The sequence below is a fragment of the Nyctereutes procyonoides genome, unplaced genomic scaffold (genome assembly GCF_905146905.1).
Source record: "Nyctereutes procyonoides isolate TBG_1078 unplaced genomic scaffold, NYPRO_anot_genome, whole genome shotgun sequence".
Lineage (NCBI taxonomy): Eukaryota > Metazoa > Chordata > Mammalia > Carnivora > Canidae > Nyctereutes > Nyctereutes procyonoides.
This window is the reverse complement of record NW_026575026.1, coordinates 3,350,669-3,370,977: the sequence shown is the minus strand read 5'-3', so window position 1 is coordinate 3,370,977 and position 20,309 is coordinate 3,350,669. Positions and strand designations below refer to the sequence as shown.

Sequence of the window (20,309 nt, the reverse complement as noted above, 5' to 3'; positions counted from 1 at the left end):
TGGGTCCTACTGTGGGTGTAGGGATTACTTAAAAAAATTAAAAAAATAAAAATCTTAAAAAATACATTGAGGGAATTCATTGTTAGGAGACCTGTCCTACAAGAAATGCTAAAAAAGGAGTCCTTTAGGCTAAATAAAAAAGACACTAGCTAGTAACTGAAAGCTGAATGAATAAAAAAATAACATGATAACTGCATAGGTAAATATAAAAGATAGTTTTTCTTCACTTTTGGTTTGTGATTACTCATTTTTTCCTATGTAATTGAAAAAGAACTATAGAGAAAATGGGTGAGAACAAAACTAGTTTCTCTGAAAATATTAATGACAAACCTTTCAGTAGTCTAAGGAAAAAAAAAAAAGAGAAGCCTCAACTTACTAAATCAGAAATTTAAGTATGAACATTATCACCAACTTTATAGAAATAAAAAGGTTCTACAATAAAATGCTGAGCAGCTATACACCAGCAAACTGGTGTATATTCCTAGAAATACACAAATTAAAAAAACCAACCCAAGAGGAAATAGAACATATGAATAGACCTACAAGTAAGGAAATTGAACCAGTAATAACAATCCTCCCAACAAAGAAAAGACAGAGACCAAATATTTGGCTTCCCTGGTGGATTTGCTCAAACATGTAAAGAATTAATATCACTCATCCTTAAAGTCTTCAAGAATGTTTAAGAGGCAGCAGTACTTGCTAACTCCTATGAGGCCAGCATTACCCTGATTCTGAAGCCAGACAAGGACCAGAAAAGACAACTACAGAGCAATATCCTTAATGAGTATAAATGCAAAAATTCTCAACAAAATAGCAAACAGAAGCCAGCAGCATATTAAAAGCGATTTATTCCTTGATTGCAAGGGTGGGTTACCATATAAAAATCAATCTGATATACCACATTACTAGAATGGAGGAAGAAAAACTCACAATCATTTTATTGGTATAGAAAATACATTTGGTGATTCCAGTACTTGTCCATAATAAAATCACTCAAAGTAGGAATAGAAGGATACTTCTTTTTTTTTTTCTTCTTTTTAAAGATTTTATTTATTCATGAGAGACACAGAGGCAGAGACACAGACAGAGGGAGAAGCAGGCTCCCTGCGAGGAACCCGATATGGGACTCAATCCCAGGACCCCGGGATCATGCCCTGAGCCAAAGGCAGACAGACAGACGCTCAACCACTGAGCCACCCAGGAGACCCTGATTTGATTTTCCACTGCATGTAAAAGTTACACTTACACTTAATTGTAGTCTATTAAGTGTGCAGTAACATCATGTCTAAAACAATAATGTACATTAATTATTAAAAGCTACTTTTCTTTTTTTAAAATTTTTATTTATCTATTTATGATAGTCACACGGAGAGAGAGAGAGGCAGAGACACAGGCAGAGGGAGAAGCGGGCCCCATTCACTGGGAGCCTGACGTGAGATTTGATCCCGGGTCTCCAGGATCGCGCCCTGGGCCAAAGGCAGGCGCTAAACCGCTGCACCACCCAGGGATCCTAAAAGCTACTTTTCTTGCTGAAAACTGCTAACCATCATCTGAGCTTTCAGGGAGTCATAATCTTTTTGCAGGTGGAAGGTCTTGCCTTGATGTTGTTGCACTGACTAGGGTGTTGGTTGCTTAAGGTTGGGGTGGCTGTGGTAGTTGCTTAAAATAAGACAGTAGTGAAGTTTGCTGAATCAGTTGTTTCTTGCTTCATGAATGATTTCTCTGTTGCATGCGAGGCTGTTTGATAGCATTTTACCTATAGTAGAACTTCTTTTGAAACTGGATTCAGTCCTCTCAAACCCTGCTGCTACTTTATCAGCCAATTTTATGTAATAGTCTAAATCCTTTGCTAAATCATTTCAATAATCTTCACAACATTTTTAGCAGGAGTAGATTCCGTCTTAAGAAACCACTTTCTTAGCTCATCCATAGGAAGCAACTCTTCATCTGTTAATGTTTTATCATGAGATTGAAGCAATTCAGTCACATCTTCAGGCTCCCCTTCTCATTCTGAAGAAAGTATAAATGTATATCTCTATGATCTTGTATTTGGTCCTGATTTTTTAAATGTGACACCTGAAGGACAAGCAATGTGAAAAACATGAACTGGACTTGATTAAAATAAAAAAATTTGTGTTTCAGTAGATACTCTCAAGAGGGTGAATAGGCAACCCATAAAATGGAGAAAATATTTGCAAATCATATATTTGGAAAGAGTTTAATAATATCAGATCGACAAAACCCCTCCCAAGAACTCAATTGAAAAATGAACAAAATACCTGAATAGACCTTTATCCAAGGAAGAGATACAAATGGCTCAACATCATTAGCCATTAGAGAATTGCAAATCAAAAGCAGGATGATCTAGATACCACTTTACACCTACTCTGACGTAAATAAAGCCCAACAAACCCAAAAAAACAAATAACAAAGTGTTGCTTTGGATGTGGAGGAATTAGAACTTTGTACATTGCTGGTGGGAATGTAAAATGGTGCACCTGGTGTGGAAAACATTTTGATGGTTCCTCAAAAGATTATACACAGAATTACCATATGACTCAGCAATTCCACCCTAAATATATACCCCCAAAATTGAAAACATTGACTGAAATAGCTACTTGTTTCTGTTAATTTTCATAGCAACGTTATTCATAAGAGTCAAGATGTGGAAACAACCCAGGTGTCCATTGAGAGATGAGTGAGTAAACAATAATATAATATATGTAATGGAATATTATCCAGCCATTTAATGGAATGAAATGCTGATGCAGGTAACCACATGAAGGAATCTTGAAAACATATGCATAGTTAGATAGGCAAGACACAAAGAACAAATGTAGTATGATTCTACTTATATAAAATACCTAAAATAGACAAACTCATAGAGATATAACAGAGGTTTTCAAGGACTGGAGGAAGAAGGGAATGGGGAGTTGTTGTTTAATGGGTAGAGAGTTTGGGGTGATGATAGTTTTAGAAATAGGTGGTGATGGTTGCCTAACACTGAATGTGATCAATGTCACTGAATTATATACCTAAATATGACCAAAATGGCAATTTTTATGTTCTATATATTTTATCCCACTAAAGGAGAAGAGAAATACGTTTTTAGATTCTAGATTTGTATAAGATAAAGGAAAATAGTCAATCTGTCCCTCTTTTTTTTTTTTTAAGATTTTATTTATTTATTCATGATAGTCACAGAGAGAGAGAGGCAGAGACACAGGAAAAGCAGGCTCCATGCAGGGAGCCCGACGTGGGATTCGATCCTGGGTCTCCAGGATCCACAGGCAGGCACTAAACCGCTGCGCCACCCAGGGTTCCCTCAATCTGTCCCTCTAATCTATCTTTATGTGTCCCAGTGATGTTCAGTCAGTTAGGGAATGAGCAGGTATGTATTGACCATCTACCATGTATTAGGCATTATTTGTATATTCTAATTATATGTTCATATGTTTAATTTCTTTTTCGATTCACATCCACTCTATGAGTTAGGTGTTAATCCTTTTTTATAGATGAGGAAGCAGTTACAGAGAGATAATAAGTAATTTATCTGAGGTGAAGTAGTAAGTGGTAGGACTGACATTCGTATCCAAGGGTGTCTTGTGTTCATACTAAATTGATTTAGTTCTTTCCCTCCACTTTTTAGATGATATGGCACATATTTTTATCCCTATAATAATAATTAATGTTTATAAAAGAAGACTGAAAAACTAGAGATCGTTGAAAAACCTTTTTTTAAAATCAAAATTGTTATGTTTAATTAAAGGATATTTTAAGTATTCTCTTTCTAAATTAGAATCACAATTGGCAAAAGGAAGTATATATATATGTTGGGTGTTTTTTGTATATGCTACATAGTTTAATTTTCACAACAGCACGGAGGTGATATTTCAAGATGAAAAATGGAATCTCTTGTAAGTTAAGTAAGTTGCCCAAGTTCACATAGCTGGGAAGATATGGAGCCAGTATTCTCTTTAAAATCTGCATGAGTCATATCATGTGGTATCATGTCCAGGATTTTTAAAAAAAATATTTGAGAGAAAGAGCACAAATCAGGGTGGGGGGGGGCAGAAAGAGAGAGAAGCAGATTCTCCACTGAGCGGGGATCCTGACATGAGGCTGGATCCCAGGACCCTAAGATCATGATCTGAGCTGAAGCAGACAGACACTTAACTCACTGAGCCACGCAGGTGCCCCTTATGTCTAGGATTTTAAGCTGCAATATCCAGTTCTACAGAGTCCAATGACTAGAGAGTATTTTTCATCTATAACTAGAAATGTAGAGTCTTTATATAATGCCAAGAGGCTTCTTTTTTTCCTAGAAATTCATCTTTATAGCATTTCTGAAAATTCCCTTTGCATAGATCCTAATGAATACCTTTCTAATAGCTTTCATCTTTACCTATTAAAAATAATTAATAATTATATATAAACATTTCTTAAGCCCTTTAAAAAATATTTTATTTATTTATTTATTCATGGGAGACACAGAGAAAGGGAAAGAGAGGCAGAGACACAGGCAGAGGGAGAAGCAGGCTCCACGCCGGGAGCCCGACATGGGACTCGATCCTGGGACTCCAGGATCATGCCCTGGGTTGAAGGCAGGCACTAAGCCACTGAGCCACCCAGGGATCCCCAGTAGCTTTGTTTAGAACATGATTTTTCCAGTACAGATCTTCATCGGCTTACTGTGGGATTATATTCAATGAACTGTTTGTAAATTGAAAATCCCCTTGCTTAGAACCCTTATATTAGCTTACAGTCGGGCAAAATCATGTAACACAAAGTTTATTTTATAATAAAGTCTTGAATATCTCATATAATTTATTAAAGTGAAAAACAGAATGGCTCTCAGGGTACAGAATGATTGTAAGTGTACAGGTCGTGTACCATCATGATTGTGTGGCCACTGGGAATTGCAGTTCCTGCTGCTGCCCCGCGTCAGGAGAGTCTATGCATATGGCAGGGCTGGAAAAAGATCAAAGTTCAAAATTCAAAGTATGGTTTCTACTGAACTCGTATTGTTTTCACACCGTCTCAAAGTAATCATAAGTCAAACCATCCTAATTTAGGGACCATACTGTTGTCTTACCCAAAACTCGTTCAACAGCAGCTTTTTATGGCTTGCTTTCACTGAATGAAAAATTATTCAACCTAGTTTTTATAGCTACAGCTTTCTTTTTTCTTCTCATTTAAGCCAGTTTATTTATTTCTTAATGTAATTATGTTATAAAAATTAGTACAAACCAGTTTGGGAACAAATTTCCCTACATCTTGGCAGTTTTTTTCTTACTTTTATTGGCACTTGCTATTTCAGGGTGTTGATTTTTTAATGTGGTAAAATACACATAACATTTACCATTTTAACCATTTTTAAGCAAACAATTCAGTGGCATTATGTTTATTTACAGTGTTGTGTAACCATCACCAATATCTATTTCTAGAGCTTTTTCATCATTTCAAAGAGTAATTCTATACCAATTAAACAATTACTTTGTATTATCCCTGCCTTTCTTCCTCATCTTCCAGTAAGCTCTGCTTTGAGTTTTGTTTTTGTAAATTCTAGGTCTATTCTAGTTATCCTATAGAAGTGGAATTATACAAGATTAATTATTATGTGTTTGGCTTATTTCACTTAGCATGTTTTCAAGGTTCATGTATGTTGTAGCATATAATAGTTTCATTCGTTTCCATGGCTGAATGATATGCCATTGTATGTTTAAGCTACATTTTTTTTCTATTTGTTGATGGGCACTTAATAGGTTCTGTGTTTTTAAAGTTAAGTTGGAAAATTTTTAATCACAATATTTCTTAGTTGAAACAGTGACAATTTTTGTGTATTGATGGTAAAATAGCATTTTTGTTGGTTTTTTTTTTCAAGGAAATGTAGAAATATTTTAATTTACATATCATATTACAATGAATCAATATGAAGTCAAAAGTCCAAAATTACATTCATAAAAATTCCATACATCATCCTCAGAATAATCAGTTTCTATAGAAAGATTTACAGATGTCCAATGTATGTAATTCTTCCTCAGTGTGCTACAGAGTTTAGAAGTTCTGCTCGAATATTCCCCAAATCAAGCGCAGAATCTCTCTTCATCAATTTCTCCAATGACTGCAACAATGTCACCTCTTATGATGTATAACCCTAGCACCATTTGTTCTACTCCCTGTGAAGAGCTGAACACTCTTTCATGGCTTTCATCCAAAATCAAATTAATGGTCTGGTCAAACCCTTTCAGTGTTCCCACAATCATCCTTCCATCGGAAGTGATCACTGCGACGGTTCGGTTGATATAGTTCTTCAGGGCGGACGTCATGATGCTCGGGCCGACGCGCTGTGCTGCACCTTTGTTGATTTTCTAAAAAAAAATCTTTTCAATGTGTAATAAATTAATCCAATGATCATTCTGTATATGTTAAAATATATTATTCCATATATGAATTTTCATTTACTCTGAGTTTTAATTATATACCATTGCAATACAATGAAAAGTAATTAGTATTGGTACATATTTTGGGAGTTTATGTGGCATATTTTCATTGTATTGAGTGGAATGTTTTTTAAAAAAGGCAAAGTTGAATGATACAAGTGTAGGGAAAATATTCAAATTTACGTCCGTAAAGTGGGTCAGATGAGTGGCATTTTGAAAAATTTGCCTTGCTTTCTTCCATATCTCATTGTCTGTGCTACTGTACTACTAATGATGAAACTGATGAGTCAAATTATGAAATTGTCCTTATGATTTTAGAAATATGAACAGATTTTATAAATATGAACAGCATACTACTGGGTGAAGTTAAAAGACATGGATTGAATTTTATTAACTGTTCTTATTTGCATGTGTATAATAATTATAGTAACAGATTGGGGATGGAAGGTAGAAGGAATAACTTTCCTTATCTAGTGAAGGCAGCATATTTTAAAAATCTTTTCTTTATATTGGTTTTGAGCAACTTTCATGTGGCATTGGAAAACCTGATTTTGTTTTTATCCCATAACATTGTTGTGGTTTCAGGTGTCTAGATTCATTGTCCATTGAACTATGCTCTTCCTAAGGTGTTTGTTTTATTATAAAAATCACCTGGTGATAACAGATATTTTATTTATTTTTATTTTTTATTTTTTTTAAATAAATTTATTTTTTATTGGTGTTCAATTTACCAACATACAGAATAACACCCAGTGCTCATCCTGTCAAGTGCCCCCCCCCCCCAGTGCCTGTCACCCATTCACCCCCACCCCCTGCCCTCCTCCCCTTCCACCATCCCTAGTTCGTTTCCCAGAGTTAGGAGTCTTTATGTTCTGTCTCCCTTTCTGATATTTCCCACACATTTCTTCTCCCTCCCCTTATATTCCCTTTCACTATTATTTATATTCCCCAAATGAATGAGAACATATGTTTGTCCTTCTCCGATTGACTTACTTCACTTCACTCAGCATAGTACCCTCCAGGATAACAGATACTTTAAAAAAATATTTATTTATTTATTTTAGAGAGAATGTGAGCAGGTCAGGGAGAGGCAGATGGAGAGGGAGAGAGAATCTCAAGCAGACTCCCCACTCAGTGTGGAGCTCTATATGGGGCTCAGTCGCACAACCCTGAGATCATGACCTGAACTGAAACCAAGAGTTAGCAGATTAACCGACTGAGCCACCGAGGTGCCCCACAGGTGGCTTTTTAAAATAGACTCTCTTTTATAAATTCTCAAGGGTGGTGTGCAATATTTTAATTAAAATTTGAGATGGTGGAAAAATCATCTCCCAACATTGTAGAAAAGTTTGAAAAATACCTTTGGATGTTTATGAGCAAATTTGTGAATAATTTTGGATGATTATTATAAAGAAGAAGAGAATGAATCAAGAGTAATCCACTTTCTATTTATTTTCTTCGGTCTATTTGTAGTTCTGATTGCTGTTACATGTGAAAATGAACTATGCCTTCATGGGTGGATGGAGTGGATTCTTTCAAGTGACAGAGTGATCACAGCACCCTTTTATTAAACACTTTCCTTCAGGATTGACTAGTGGATGCCTTTGACACATGATTATTATTCTTGAGTTACAGAGGGTTTTTCTATCACTATTCATCTGACTTTTACCTTTCATAGTTACCCAGATACTGAACTGATGTTGGTAAAAATCCAGAGCCTCTTAAATGATACACTTGCGTTCTGTGTCTTAGGTCCATAAGAGCATTTACTTAGGTGAAGAGTGAGAGTTAGGATTCTTACTTGGCATGAGTGCCAGATTGAGTAGCATTGAAGGGCAGGCTGAGTGAGAATGGAGAGGTATGGTTGGAGCTAAAATTCCACAAAGTTGATAATCTCCATTACCCGGAAGGGCCCTCAGGCAGCAGTTTTCTGTATTCAACCAAGGTAAGTGGTGATATTCATCTAGTCAACATCAAGCAGATAGGTATTTTTATCTGATGATGAGTAGTTATCATTTCAGAGTGTTCTGTGGTAAGGTACAAGGTAATTATGGAGATAATTTTGAGGTGTTTGTAGATCCTTTAGGTACTGATTTTTGTTGGGATAAGAATTAATGGGGGTGAACTATTTACTTGATACAGGAGGAGATGGATTATAATTTAGGGTTTCCTCCCTTGGCACTGGTTCCTGTGGAGGTTTCTTCTAGTGGGTTTCTGCTCTGGCAGGTTATTTTTCTATGTCTACCCCTTTGCCTCTCCAATTTTGGGGACAGTAGTTTTCCCTGTAACCTCACTTCTCTAAGAAGAGTTGTTGATTTTTCAGTTCAACTTTTTACTTGTTGTTAGTATGGAATAGTGACTTCTAAGTTCCTCACATGGTGGCCTGGAAGCTTCAGGTTGATTTTTATTTTTTTTTAAAGGCATTAATATTACTATATAATGATCTTGATCTTGTTTACACTCAGTTTTTCCTTTAATATGATATAGTTTTGGAAAGTCCAAGGTTTCTAACTTGAGTAATCTAGAATAGGCCTTATAGTGGGGCTTGGTTCTTACTCCATAGTACCACCTTTTTGGTATCTTATTTGGTCACCAGGGCTCATCAGGTAGGGCCAGAGATTCAGTGTCTCTAGCACTGTCTTTCTGAATAGAGAATTCCATATTTACAAGAGTTATATACTGCTTCTGTGGTTTTTAGGTAGAGGACTAATTGAACTAAATTTAGGGCATGCTGACAGGGATATTCATGTAGGCTTTGGTTGATGTCTTCTGAATGTTTTCTGTGGACAATGGACAAGATAGTTGTAGCACTGAGAGATCTGAACAACATTAGCAGAACTGGGAAATATACCTGGTAAAATGATTGATTCTCCAATGACTGGATAGTCTGGAACCTTAGGATATTTATGGTTGGGGTAATGTAATTAGTTCAGATAGGCCTATTATACTCAGTGATGACGTCTAAAATAGACTATCAGTTTCTGCAGTGAGAATAAATGACAGTAATTATTCCCTGAGGCACGCTTTTCTGATAAGTTTCTGGGGCTCTCCTGCTGCTAATGTCTGTTGAAGCCATCCACATCATTCTTATTTGCGTGTGGCTATCCATGTAGCTCCTACTTATGTGGAAAGTCACTTGTTTGTATATAAGTCCACCAGAGAGACTTGCTAAAGTCAAAATACCAGGTAATCAGCCTAGGTCTTTCTCAAAGGCTTCAGTAGTGTGACTTACCTGTGTTAACCTGAGACTCTGACAACTTGTCTGCACAGATTAATGGCCTTAGACATTAAGCCCCCCCCCAGATACTTCGTTCACTGCTCCTGTATAGATTCTATTGTATTTTTCAGTGATCTGGTTGTTGTGCTAAGTGTTGGGCCTCCTTACTTCTTAGGATCTGAACAAATTAACAAGAGAAGGGAATAGGAATGGAGTTGTCAATTCAACTTTATTACTCAGAAAGGCTAGATTGGAGAATATTGCTTAGAAATAGAGTTAAACGGGCTTGTTAACTCAACTCTGGAATTTGTCTGGCAGACTCACTCATCAGCTAAGCCAGACCAGCAGAGTGGCCTGCAAATGTAGAAGGGATGCTTGTTTTGGGCAGTTTGTTTCCAGGAGGAAAAAGGATAATTATTAAACACAAACTAATCAGTGTAGAGACAAGGAATTAGACTAATTGAACTTTCTTTAGAAGAAGGAAGCATTTACCTTCCAAGCCCATCTATATTTTCTTGATTTATCCATTTTAGACGACCTAGGCTGATTCCTTACTATGGAAGATGAGAATTTAGCTTAGTTATCCTTCCCTGTCTCCTATTCTCTCATCCTCCCAACATAATTCTTTAATAATTTTGATTAAGTATTTGGTATTTACATTTTACAATTTTGTACCTACTTTTTTTCTCTGTAGAATTTTGTTATTGAAATTAATAGATGTCTTTTCATCTCCTTTAGTTTTCTTATTTTTAATGGTCTCCACACAAATGGAACTAAAAGCTTTTCCACAATTGCATTAATATATCAAGATATGTAGATACTTAGTCAAATATATCTTCCTAGAGCAGCTTTTCCCAGGATAGTCTGAAGGCTCCATTTTGGACTTTTTGTATACCAGTGTTCTTACATTAATGGTCATCTGAGTATCTTAACCATTATCATTATCCTTAAGGTTTTCCTGATCATGTAGCTGTATTAGATAGCCTATTACCTAGATGTCAAATCTTCTTTTTCTTGGTATATTCTTGTCTTGTAGAGCACAGATTCTGATAAAGAATGTATGGGAGGTAAATCTTTTGAGAACTTGCATGTCTGAAAACATCTCTGTTCTATCCTTACACTTAATTCATAGGTGAATCCTGACTATAGGATTCTAGGTTTGAAGTACTTTTCCTTCAGAATTTGATGGCATTGCTTTGTTGCTTTCTTTCAGTGTTATCATTAAGAAGTTTGATGGCTTTTTAATCCTAATCCTTTGTACGAAATGTTTGTGTCTTGAAGTCTGTAGAATCTTTTTTTTTTTTAATACTCTTTAATTCTGACATTTTATGTTGATTTGCCTTGCCATGGGTCTGTTTTTGTCCTTTGTGCTGGATATGTGAGTGAGCCCTTTCAGTTCATAACCTTTCATCCTGAAACATTTTATAGATTTATTTATTTGAATTTCTTCATTTTCACCTTATAAACTTTCACATCATCCCCATATTTTTAGCAGTATGCTCTTGCTGTCAGCTATGCATGGTGTAGCCTAGTCCAGAAACTCTGTGTTTTACTCATCCCAGTGAACTCCAGTCTTTTGCTATTGTGGAGAATGGGCTTTGCAGTGATGGGGAGGTGATCTGAGTGGTTAACTACTTCTTAAATAGACTCTAAAGAACCTTGGTGTTTTTAATGCTAACCTCACCCTCAATGCCCAACCTGTGTGAGCCTATGAGGTGTTTTGTAATTATTATCAAGTTGTTTTTTCACTTTCCCCACTATTGGCTTTGAAGTCAGCATTTTTAGGTCTATGTAACATGCTGTTGTATATTTGTTCTAGAAATATATGTGCCTCTTTTATGCATTATAAGATACGGTAGTGGATCTAATGAATATAATGAATACTGATGAACAAAAATGGTATTTCATGATGTCTGCAACAGCAGTAATATAAAATTATCTTTGATATCTTGTTCAAAGTCACATGTACTGTTAAAGTATTGTGATTTTTTTTGTTACATTAATTAGTGAAGCAATTAATATGAAAATAAAAATGTACTCCCTTTTTCTCATCTGCTTTCCTGGCATCCCTGCAGTCTAACTGTGGACCCAATTCAGAATTCCTGAATTAACTGGAACATGGTGATGTGAGACCATAATCATGATTTCCTGTATTTTGTTCATTTTTCAAAGAGGCTTCTTTACATCATGTAACTAAGATCAGTCTTTTTTTTTTCTCACATTTATTTAAATTTATTTTTTATTGGTGTTCAGTTTGCCAACATATAGAATAACACCCAGTGCTCATCCCATCAAGTGCCCCCCTCAGTGCCTGTCACCCAGTCACCCCCCCCCCCACCTCCCTTTCTACCACCCCTAGTTCGTTTCCAGAGTTAGGAGTCTCTCACGTTCTAAGATCAGTCTTCATTCAACAACTATTTACTGAGTATCAGCTAAGTTAAGCATAAGACACTGAACTCCAGGGGTAGTTATTAGGCAAACTTCTTTCTTCATAGAGTTTACATCTCTAGTGGAATATATAATTGGTTATAGTGTGGGTGAGATGAAAATAACATAGTATAACTGTATCAGCACTCCTGGAAAAATAACTGAATTCACATATCATTACTTTACTTGAAAGAGAGCTTGAAAGTTTTAATTACTAAAGTAACATTTATTTTTAAAAAGATGTGAGAAGATTGGTAGAAAAAAAAAAACATGCTACACTAATCACAAAAAAAGCGCCGTTAACACCTTGATGTAATTTCAGTCTCTTTTATATACACACATGCAGATATATATATTTAAATATGTATAATTTACTTACAAAAATTGGATTATATTATTTTTAAAAATTTTTATTTATTTATGATAGTCACACACACACACAGAGAGAGAGAGAGAGGCAGAGACACAGGCAGAGGGAAAAAGCAGGCTCCATGCACCGGGAGCCCGACGTGGGATTCGATCCCGGGTCTCCAGGATCGCGCCCTGGGCCAAAGGCAGGCGCCAAACCGCTGTGCCACCCAGGGATCCCCAAAATTGGATTATATTATAAAAACTTGTATAAAATTTTCATTTTTGTCAAGTGTTTACTTCAGTTCTAATGGCTGTATTATATTCAATTTTCTGAAAACACTGCAAGTTGTATCATTAGGTTTTCAATATTTTACTATTAAAAAATCCCTTTTGCTAATTTCTTATAGTTTATAGACTTTCATTTATTTCCAACAGTTTATTATGAAAACATTTATGGAAAAATTGAATGAATTCTACATTGAACACCTATATACCCACTACCTAGATTATATAACTAACATCTTTATTGTTTTTCTTTTTAAATTTTAATGGCAATCACTTAACATACAGGATTATATTAGTTTTAGGTGTACAATATAATAAGTCAACAATTCCATACATTACCCTGTCCTTATCATAACAAGTGCACTCCTTAAACTCTCTCACCATTTAACCCATCCCTCCACCCTATAATTAACATTTTAATATGTTTACTTTATCACGTAATCTATCCAATTATCTATCCCTCTGTAGTTAATTTTTTGGTAAAGCTGAGTCATATTTTTTCATTTATGCTCGGTAGACCTCCAGGAAGATTTTTAGTACTAATTTACACACTTATAGTGGTATATTTTTAGGACACATTGAATCCTTTCTGACACTGAGTTTTATTTAATGTAATTCTTAAAATAATTTTGGTATACAGGTTTTGATATACAGGTTTCTACTAAATAAGTTTTATATTTTATCTCTAAAGTGATCCTATTCATATGTAATACTTATGAAATAGCATTCATTTGTAACTTGCTTTGACCATCTAATCTCCACTGTAGTTTTTGAAAAGAAATGTATGTATTTTGTTCTTTGTGATACTTAGTGGTTTTAATGGGAACATTGTACCTGTTCAGTTACTATTTAAGGTACAGTTGGGATTTCATTAATCAGAAATGGAAGTAGAATCTAATCACGAAATAGTTTTTCACTCCTTAGACCTTTGCCTCACTTCTTGGACCTTTGTTTTATTCCTTGGAACTGAGCCCCACCAGTGTAACAATATAACTGATTCAAGAGAAATAAAAATGTGAAATTAAGGCAAACGTTAAAGAATCTAGGCACTTTGGGTAGGCATATAGTATGAGATAGTTGGAGCAAGGAAGTAATTCGAAGATGATACAGCTTACACAATTTCATTTTAAGTTATAGATTGCCTCCATTCTGTTTTGTTTTAAAAGTAGTTCATAAGCAATTATATAACTTTGGCATGGCTATTTAAAATTTTTTTTATGAAAATCCCACTAGAAATAGGTTATTTTTGTTATTTTCTGAGCATTCAGCCAATCTCTTTGTTTACAGCTGGGATCAAAGTGCAGAGAACTCAAAGATATTCATTTCGGCCAGTGTTACAAGATCTCAGATGAAGGCATGATCGTCATAGCTAAGGGCTGTCTGAAATTACAAAGAATATACATGCAGGAAAACAAATTAGTAAGTACATTTTGTTTCTAACTTTTGATTTCCTTATAACTTCGCTTATAAATTTTTATCTGGTTATTTTGGTGTTTTAGAGGCAAATACTACTTAAATCAAGAATCCCCTCAAAGCAGTGATTTTTAAATTGATCCTGTAACTCTCTAGGTGCTTTCATGTGGTACTTGCATGTTAAAAATTCCTCATTAGGATGTGTTAACATGTTTTTGTCTAAGTTCTGACAGTGAACTAACTCAGGTAAATTGGAAAAAAATTATATTTAGTTGCTAGACATAGGTATGTGGTGGTGGTTCTCTCTGATTCCCTAGGGACCATAATACTTCTAGGTAGTTAGAACTTTTTACTCTTCAGGAAGATGTACACATGTGAAATACAGTCTTTTACTTGGTAGGGTGAAAAATTGGATTTAGTAAACTGAGGCAGATAATTCTGGTAGTTATATAGATTTTATACTTTAAGAACATACATATATAAGTTCACATTTAATGTATCATTTATATTTAAAACCATTTAATTTTCTTTTATTCACATGCCATAAGATACATGGTTTTAAAGAGTTTTAAAGTGGTTTTTATATAGTCACAAAGTTGTGCAATCATCATCACTAATTCTAGAGCAGGTTCCTTACCCCTGAAGGAACTCTGTGCTCATTCATTGTTGCTCTGCACTCCACTTCTTCCAGCTCCTGGAACCTGATAATCTGCTTTCTGTTTCTGTGGATTTGCCTGTTTGAGGCATTTTCTACCAATAGAATCACATAGTATGTGGTATTTTGTGTCTGGCTTCTTTCACTTAGCATACTGTTCAAGATCCATTCATGTAGTAGCATGTATCAGAGCTTCAATCTTTTAAATGGTTAAGTAATACTCCAGATCTTTTAAATTTTGATGATAGGTGCATAGTACAAGTTAACAGAAAAAGTTGTCATTTGGGAGGTACTAGTAGATTTCTCAATGTTGAGAAGTAGTGTACTTTAAAATGTAGACAAGATGGTGCTGAATATGTTGTGTATTTACAAAAGAGATCTGCTATTTAATTGTATTCCCTAAATAAAGAGGTCTTTTTGTTGTCCCTTGGAATTAGTTTACAAAATTTGATAAATATATCTCATAAATTAACGAGTTTTAAAAAGTCTCTAGAAGTGTCAGCACTTCAAATGAAATAGTGGTATTTATTTATTTAAGAGCAGCAGAGTGAGAGAGAGCAAAGGTGAGAAAGGGAGAGAATTTTTTAAAAAGATTTTATTTATTCATGAGACTCAGAGAGAGAGAGAGAGAAACAGAGACACAGGCAGAGGGAGAAGCAGGCTCCATGCAGGGAGCCCGATGCGGGACTCGATTCCGGGTCTCTAGGATCAGGCTCTGGGCTGAAGGCGCTAAACCACTGAGCCACCTGGGCTGCGGGACAGAATATTAAGCAGGCTCCATGCAGAGCATGGAGCTTGACTCAGAGCTCGATCTCTCAACCCTGAGATCATGATCTGAGCCAGAACCAAGGGTCTGATGCTTAACTGACTGAACCACCCAGGCACACTGAGATAATGCCATTTCAAAAGAAGATTCCAGTTAGAAAAAGCAAAACACTGAATTAAAAGTAAATGCTTTTATTACTATATTGAATTCTATTTGCCTCCAGTAAATTCGGGTTTCCTCTGAAATTATATAGTAAAAATCCTTCACATTTCTCTTTAATACAAATTTAATAATTTCTGTTAAAACAGTATAATCTTGTAAAATGAGTAAGATCTGGGTTAGAGGGAATGAGTTTTTTATTTTATTTTTTTATTTTTATTTTAAAAATATTTTATTTATTCATGAGAGATAGAGAGAGAGAGAGCAAGAGGCAGAGACACAGGCAGAGACACAGGCAGAGGGAGAAGCAGGCTCCATGCAGGAAGCCCAATGCGGGACTCGATCCCGGGTCTCCAGGATCAGGCCCTGGGCCAAAGGCAGGCGCTAATTACACTGAGCCACCCAGGGATCCCCGGAATGAGTTTTTAAAACCTGGTTATTCACTCAGTTGTATTGTGATTCTGGGGGAAGTTACTTATTAAGCTCTCTGAACTTTCTCTGCAGACCACGTTATACTTGCTTTTTTTGCAGGATGTAGATCTGAGGATTAAATAACGTAATGTCCTTAAATTGTGTAATACAAACTCTAATCCATTGTAGGCACTAAAAAACTAGTAATTTTTATGAAATTCTGTCTGTATTTGTTGTCTTTTAGTTTCCTTTTTATACTCCAGATAAACTGAAGGATGGTAAACCCAACTTAAAATTTTTATATTCTTCACATAATAGGAATAATTGTTGAGTGGTTAATATTTGTTTTCTTGTTGAGTAAACATGGAGAAGCATTTTCTTGACACATTAAAATTTTTAGTAGTTTCTCAAAAGGATTAACTGTATGTTTTGAAGATTCTAATTATGTTCGTATTTGTTTTTCCCTAGTATTGTGGTCCATTAAAAAGATGTTATATACTTAAATGCTAAAGGAATCAGTTTTGTATGTAGTATTACTCAGTAAACATGTGATTTCATTGGAAATTTGAAGTAGTTTTGCTAAATCTTAAAGTTCTTTCCGTTCAATACAGTTCCTTCCATTTAAGGTCCTAGAAAGGGAAACAGAATCATTTGAGCTCTTTGCACTGGGCAATTGAATTATTGATAACTGTCCTCCCATCGGAGCTTTGCTTTGTAGTTTTAGAATTTATGAAATGAGAAATAATTGAATTCTTTAAGTAGTTTAGATATTTTCACTCTGAGGACTGTTTTTATTGGTCCTTTAACAACAAATATTTTATATAGGGTGAGTAGAAATAATAGTAGTCTGGTTAAAGGCAAGTAGTATTTTATATTTATACAGAATGTATTTAGAATATTATACTGCACATGTAATTATAGACAGGAAATATCACTAAATATAAATAAATATGACAGCTTTTTTTAAGTTAACTAATAGAGATATTTAGGAAAATGCTGTGTGTGAGAGGATGGCAACAGAATTTGGTTTGTGCAGATATCAGTCACTATTGAATCTTCTCAAGAGTTTTAGAGCTTTGTTGTGTAGTCTAAAAATAATCATAGTACAGTGTTTCTTTAAAAGTGTAAACTTTGCTGACTTAAAAATATCAAATTATTTTTATGTATAAGCAGAAGTAGAGTATACATATTTTTCATATTCTATCTTGGCCTTTAGATGGCAGCATTGTCTTTGTATATTTTGGTGACATAGCTTTTGTGTCCTTGATTTAACTCGAAAGATATAATGCTTGTACGTAATTTCTGTAGGTATTAGGGTTTATCTTAAATTTTTGCCCTTAGGTCGTTTTAGTGGGAACATTTCTTAAAACAATTTGAAATATTAGTTGCATCTGGAATGTTATAAACTTGCTATTTTATACAAAGTAGAAAGATACTTGAATATTCTTATTTGCAGCACTGATTTACACTAAGATAAACTTTAAGGGAAGGATTCCTGTGTTTGTCAGAGGGGGAAGTTTTATTCAGCTGGAAAGTGAGAACAATGAGTTTACATTTTAAGACACAGTGAGTTGTGGTGAAGTAAAGAATTGAGAGCTTACATGTAGAATCTTCCTCGACAGAGAATGGATTTCTGTTTTAGTCATTTTTGAGCGAGACAAGTGCCATGCTTCTATATGATGTATTTTGTATTTGCTGAAAAACTGTTGTATAGATTTTAGAAATAGATTTGAAGAATGCAACTGTGGTGAGCTTCTAGCATATTGTATACAGCTAGCTATGTTTCTAATTCTGGTGATAGCTTTTTTTTTTTTTGGTGATAGCTTTTATATCACTTCTGTGCAGTACTGGCTACAAAGCTTTTTGTTTTGCTTTTTTAAAATATTTTATTTATTTACTAATGACAGACACAGAGAGAGAGGCAGAGACACAGGCAGAGGGAGAAGCAGGCTCCCTGCGGGGAGCCCGATACGGGACTTGATCCCAGGACCCTGGGATCATGACCTGAACCAAAGGCAGATGCTCCAACACTGAGCCACCCAGGTGTCCCTACAAAGTTTTTTTAAAGTTCTATTTAGTTTGTATTTACAGTTATTGTTGATCTAGACACCTCTTTAAGTATATTCTCTCTGCTTCTTTATTCTTCTTGCTCTAGATTCTGCTGCTTTACTAAAATTTGGACACAGAAGCTCTTTGGGCAGCTTCTTATTCAGTTGCAATGGGATCAGTTGGATTATCTCTCAATTATTATACAACTTGACATTTTGAAGTACTAGGATTTTGTAATTTATTTCAAAAATAACTTCTGTGTTGGTCAGTATATTTTATTTAGATCTGTATATGTTCTGTTTATTTAGTCGTTTTTTTTTTACACCTTCTGTGTAGCTTTGGGTTATGAACTAGTATAGGTTTCTGAATTACCAAGAAAATAGTAATGTATTATGTATATGGTTATACACATAATGTATTGCGAATAGATTTTAGAAAGTTTTAGGGAAGTGATAAATATTTCTTGATTTAAACTTGATGTCTTGAAAATTAATTGTGAATTTTAAGTTTTTCAATCTCCTGATGAATTGTTATTTTTTTAGTTTTATAATTATATGACATCTCATAGAGTTCTTTGGCTGCTGGCATGACATTTTTTATGATGTTGTTTTTTATTATTTTTTTTGGAGGCTTACATATATGAAGTGGATCCAAATTCACCTCTTCAGGCCTCCTTATAGGGCGGAAGCATTTTAAGGAGTGATTGATGGAAATGCCCTATTTGAGATGAACTAAATTCAGTTCATACCAATGTTTCTTACTCATGTAACTTGGGTTGGGTTTTTTTTTTTTTTTTGGTTGGTTTTCTTAATTTTTGTACTTTCATTTCCTTGTTTGCAGAAGGGATATAATACTACTTCAAACATGTTCTTACGAGCATCAGACTAAAAGAGATTTGGAGGTAAAGAACCAAATGTGTATTATGGTCCCCAAATAGAAAGTCTTCAATATAGGTTACTTTATTTCATCTTCCTTCCAGAGTTTACTTTCTGGAGTCCAGTTTGAATTGGGCTGTCATTGACTAATATCACCTACTGTATTTTAATTTCACCCTTGAGCTATTCACAGTTTAATTCCTCTTTGCTGCTTGGTGTGATTTGAGGTTGTTGCAGCAGCTACGTAAATACACTGGTAGCCATGTTATCATCAACAGGGGTGTAGAAGGTAAACATTTCCATCAGAGTTTATTTTTTTTATTTTTATTTTTTTTTAAATTTTTATTTATTTATGATAGTCACACAGAGAGAGAGAGAGGCAGAGACACAGGCAGAGGGAGAAGCAGGCTCCATGCACCGGGAGCCCGATGTGGGATTCGATCCCGGGTCTCCAGGATCGCGCCCTGGGCCAAAGGCAGGCGCCAAACCGCTGCGCCACCCAGGGATCCCCTCCATCAGAGTTTAAATAGCAGTAGCTAATTCGACATTATATTAAGGCTTGTGTTTCTTGACTCTTTTGCTTTTCAACTTAGAGTTAATATTTTAAGGGATTAGGACCCTCTCTTCCTCTCAATTCCCCCACTATATTTCTTCATTTCTTATATCTTATTTCTCAAACACTCCTTGTGAAGTGAGTTTATTTGTAATCCCAGACTTAAATAATTTACATTTGTGAGGAATTCCTTTTCTAAATACTCATGTCAACTTCCAAATCTCCTAGAGTAGATACTTGCCTTCATTGTCCTTTGCCCTCTTTTTTTTTTCTCTTTTAGAGAGGGAGAGAAGTGGAGGAGGGGCAAAGGGAGAGAGGGAGAGAGAGAATCTTAAGTAGGCTCCATGCCCAGCGTAGAGCCTGATGTGGGGCTTGATCTTACACCTCCGAGATCATGACCTGAGCTGAAATCAGGAGTTGGATGCTTAACCGACTGAGCCACCCAGGCATTCCCGCTTTCCCCTCTTAGTGGATGAGGCATTTACCTACACCCAGAGTAGTAGTTTCCAGTAAACACTGGTGCTTGAATGTGGCACTCTAAAGAAGGTGACCTAAAGATAAAGAGCTTTATTTTACTATTGAATGCTATGTATCAGGATTTTGCTGTCATTTGTTGATAATTAAAAATATTTAATAATTACTCTTTTTTTAAAATAATTACTCTTTATTGAATATTTATAATGTGCTAGGCAATATGCAGTTTTA

The 20,309-nt window shown here is 35.2% G+C and overlaps 1 protein-coding gene and 1 pseudogene across 1 annotated transcript in view; one reads left to right on the top strand and one right to left on the bottom strand.

The window, feature by feature from the left end:
* Positions 1-20,309, top strand: part of FBXL17 (F-box and leucine rich repeat protein 17) — a 487,709-nt gene that overhangs the window by 35,287 nt on the left and 432,113 nt on the right. The window contains exon 4 of the mRNA XM_055315274.1: positions 14,011-14,142. Within this exon, the coding sequence (XP_055171249.1) occupies positions 14,011-14,142 (132 nt within the window). The remainder of the gene's footprint in view (positions 1-14,010; positions 14,143-20,309) is intronic.
* Positions 5,800-6,332, bottom strand: LOC129503305 (U6 snRNA-associated Sm-like protein LSm8; annotated as a pseudogene).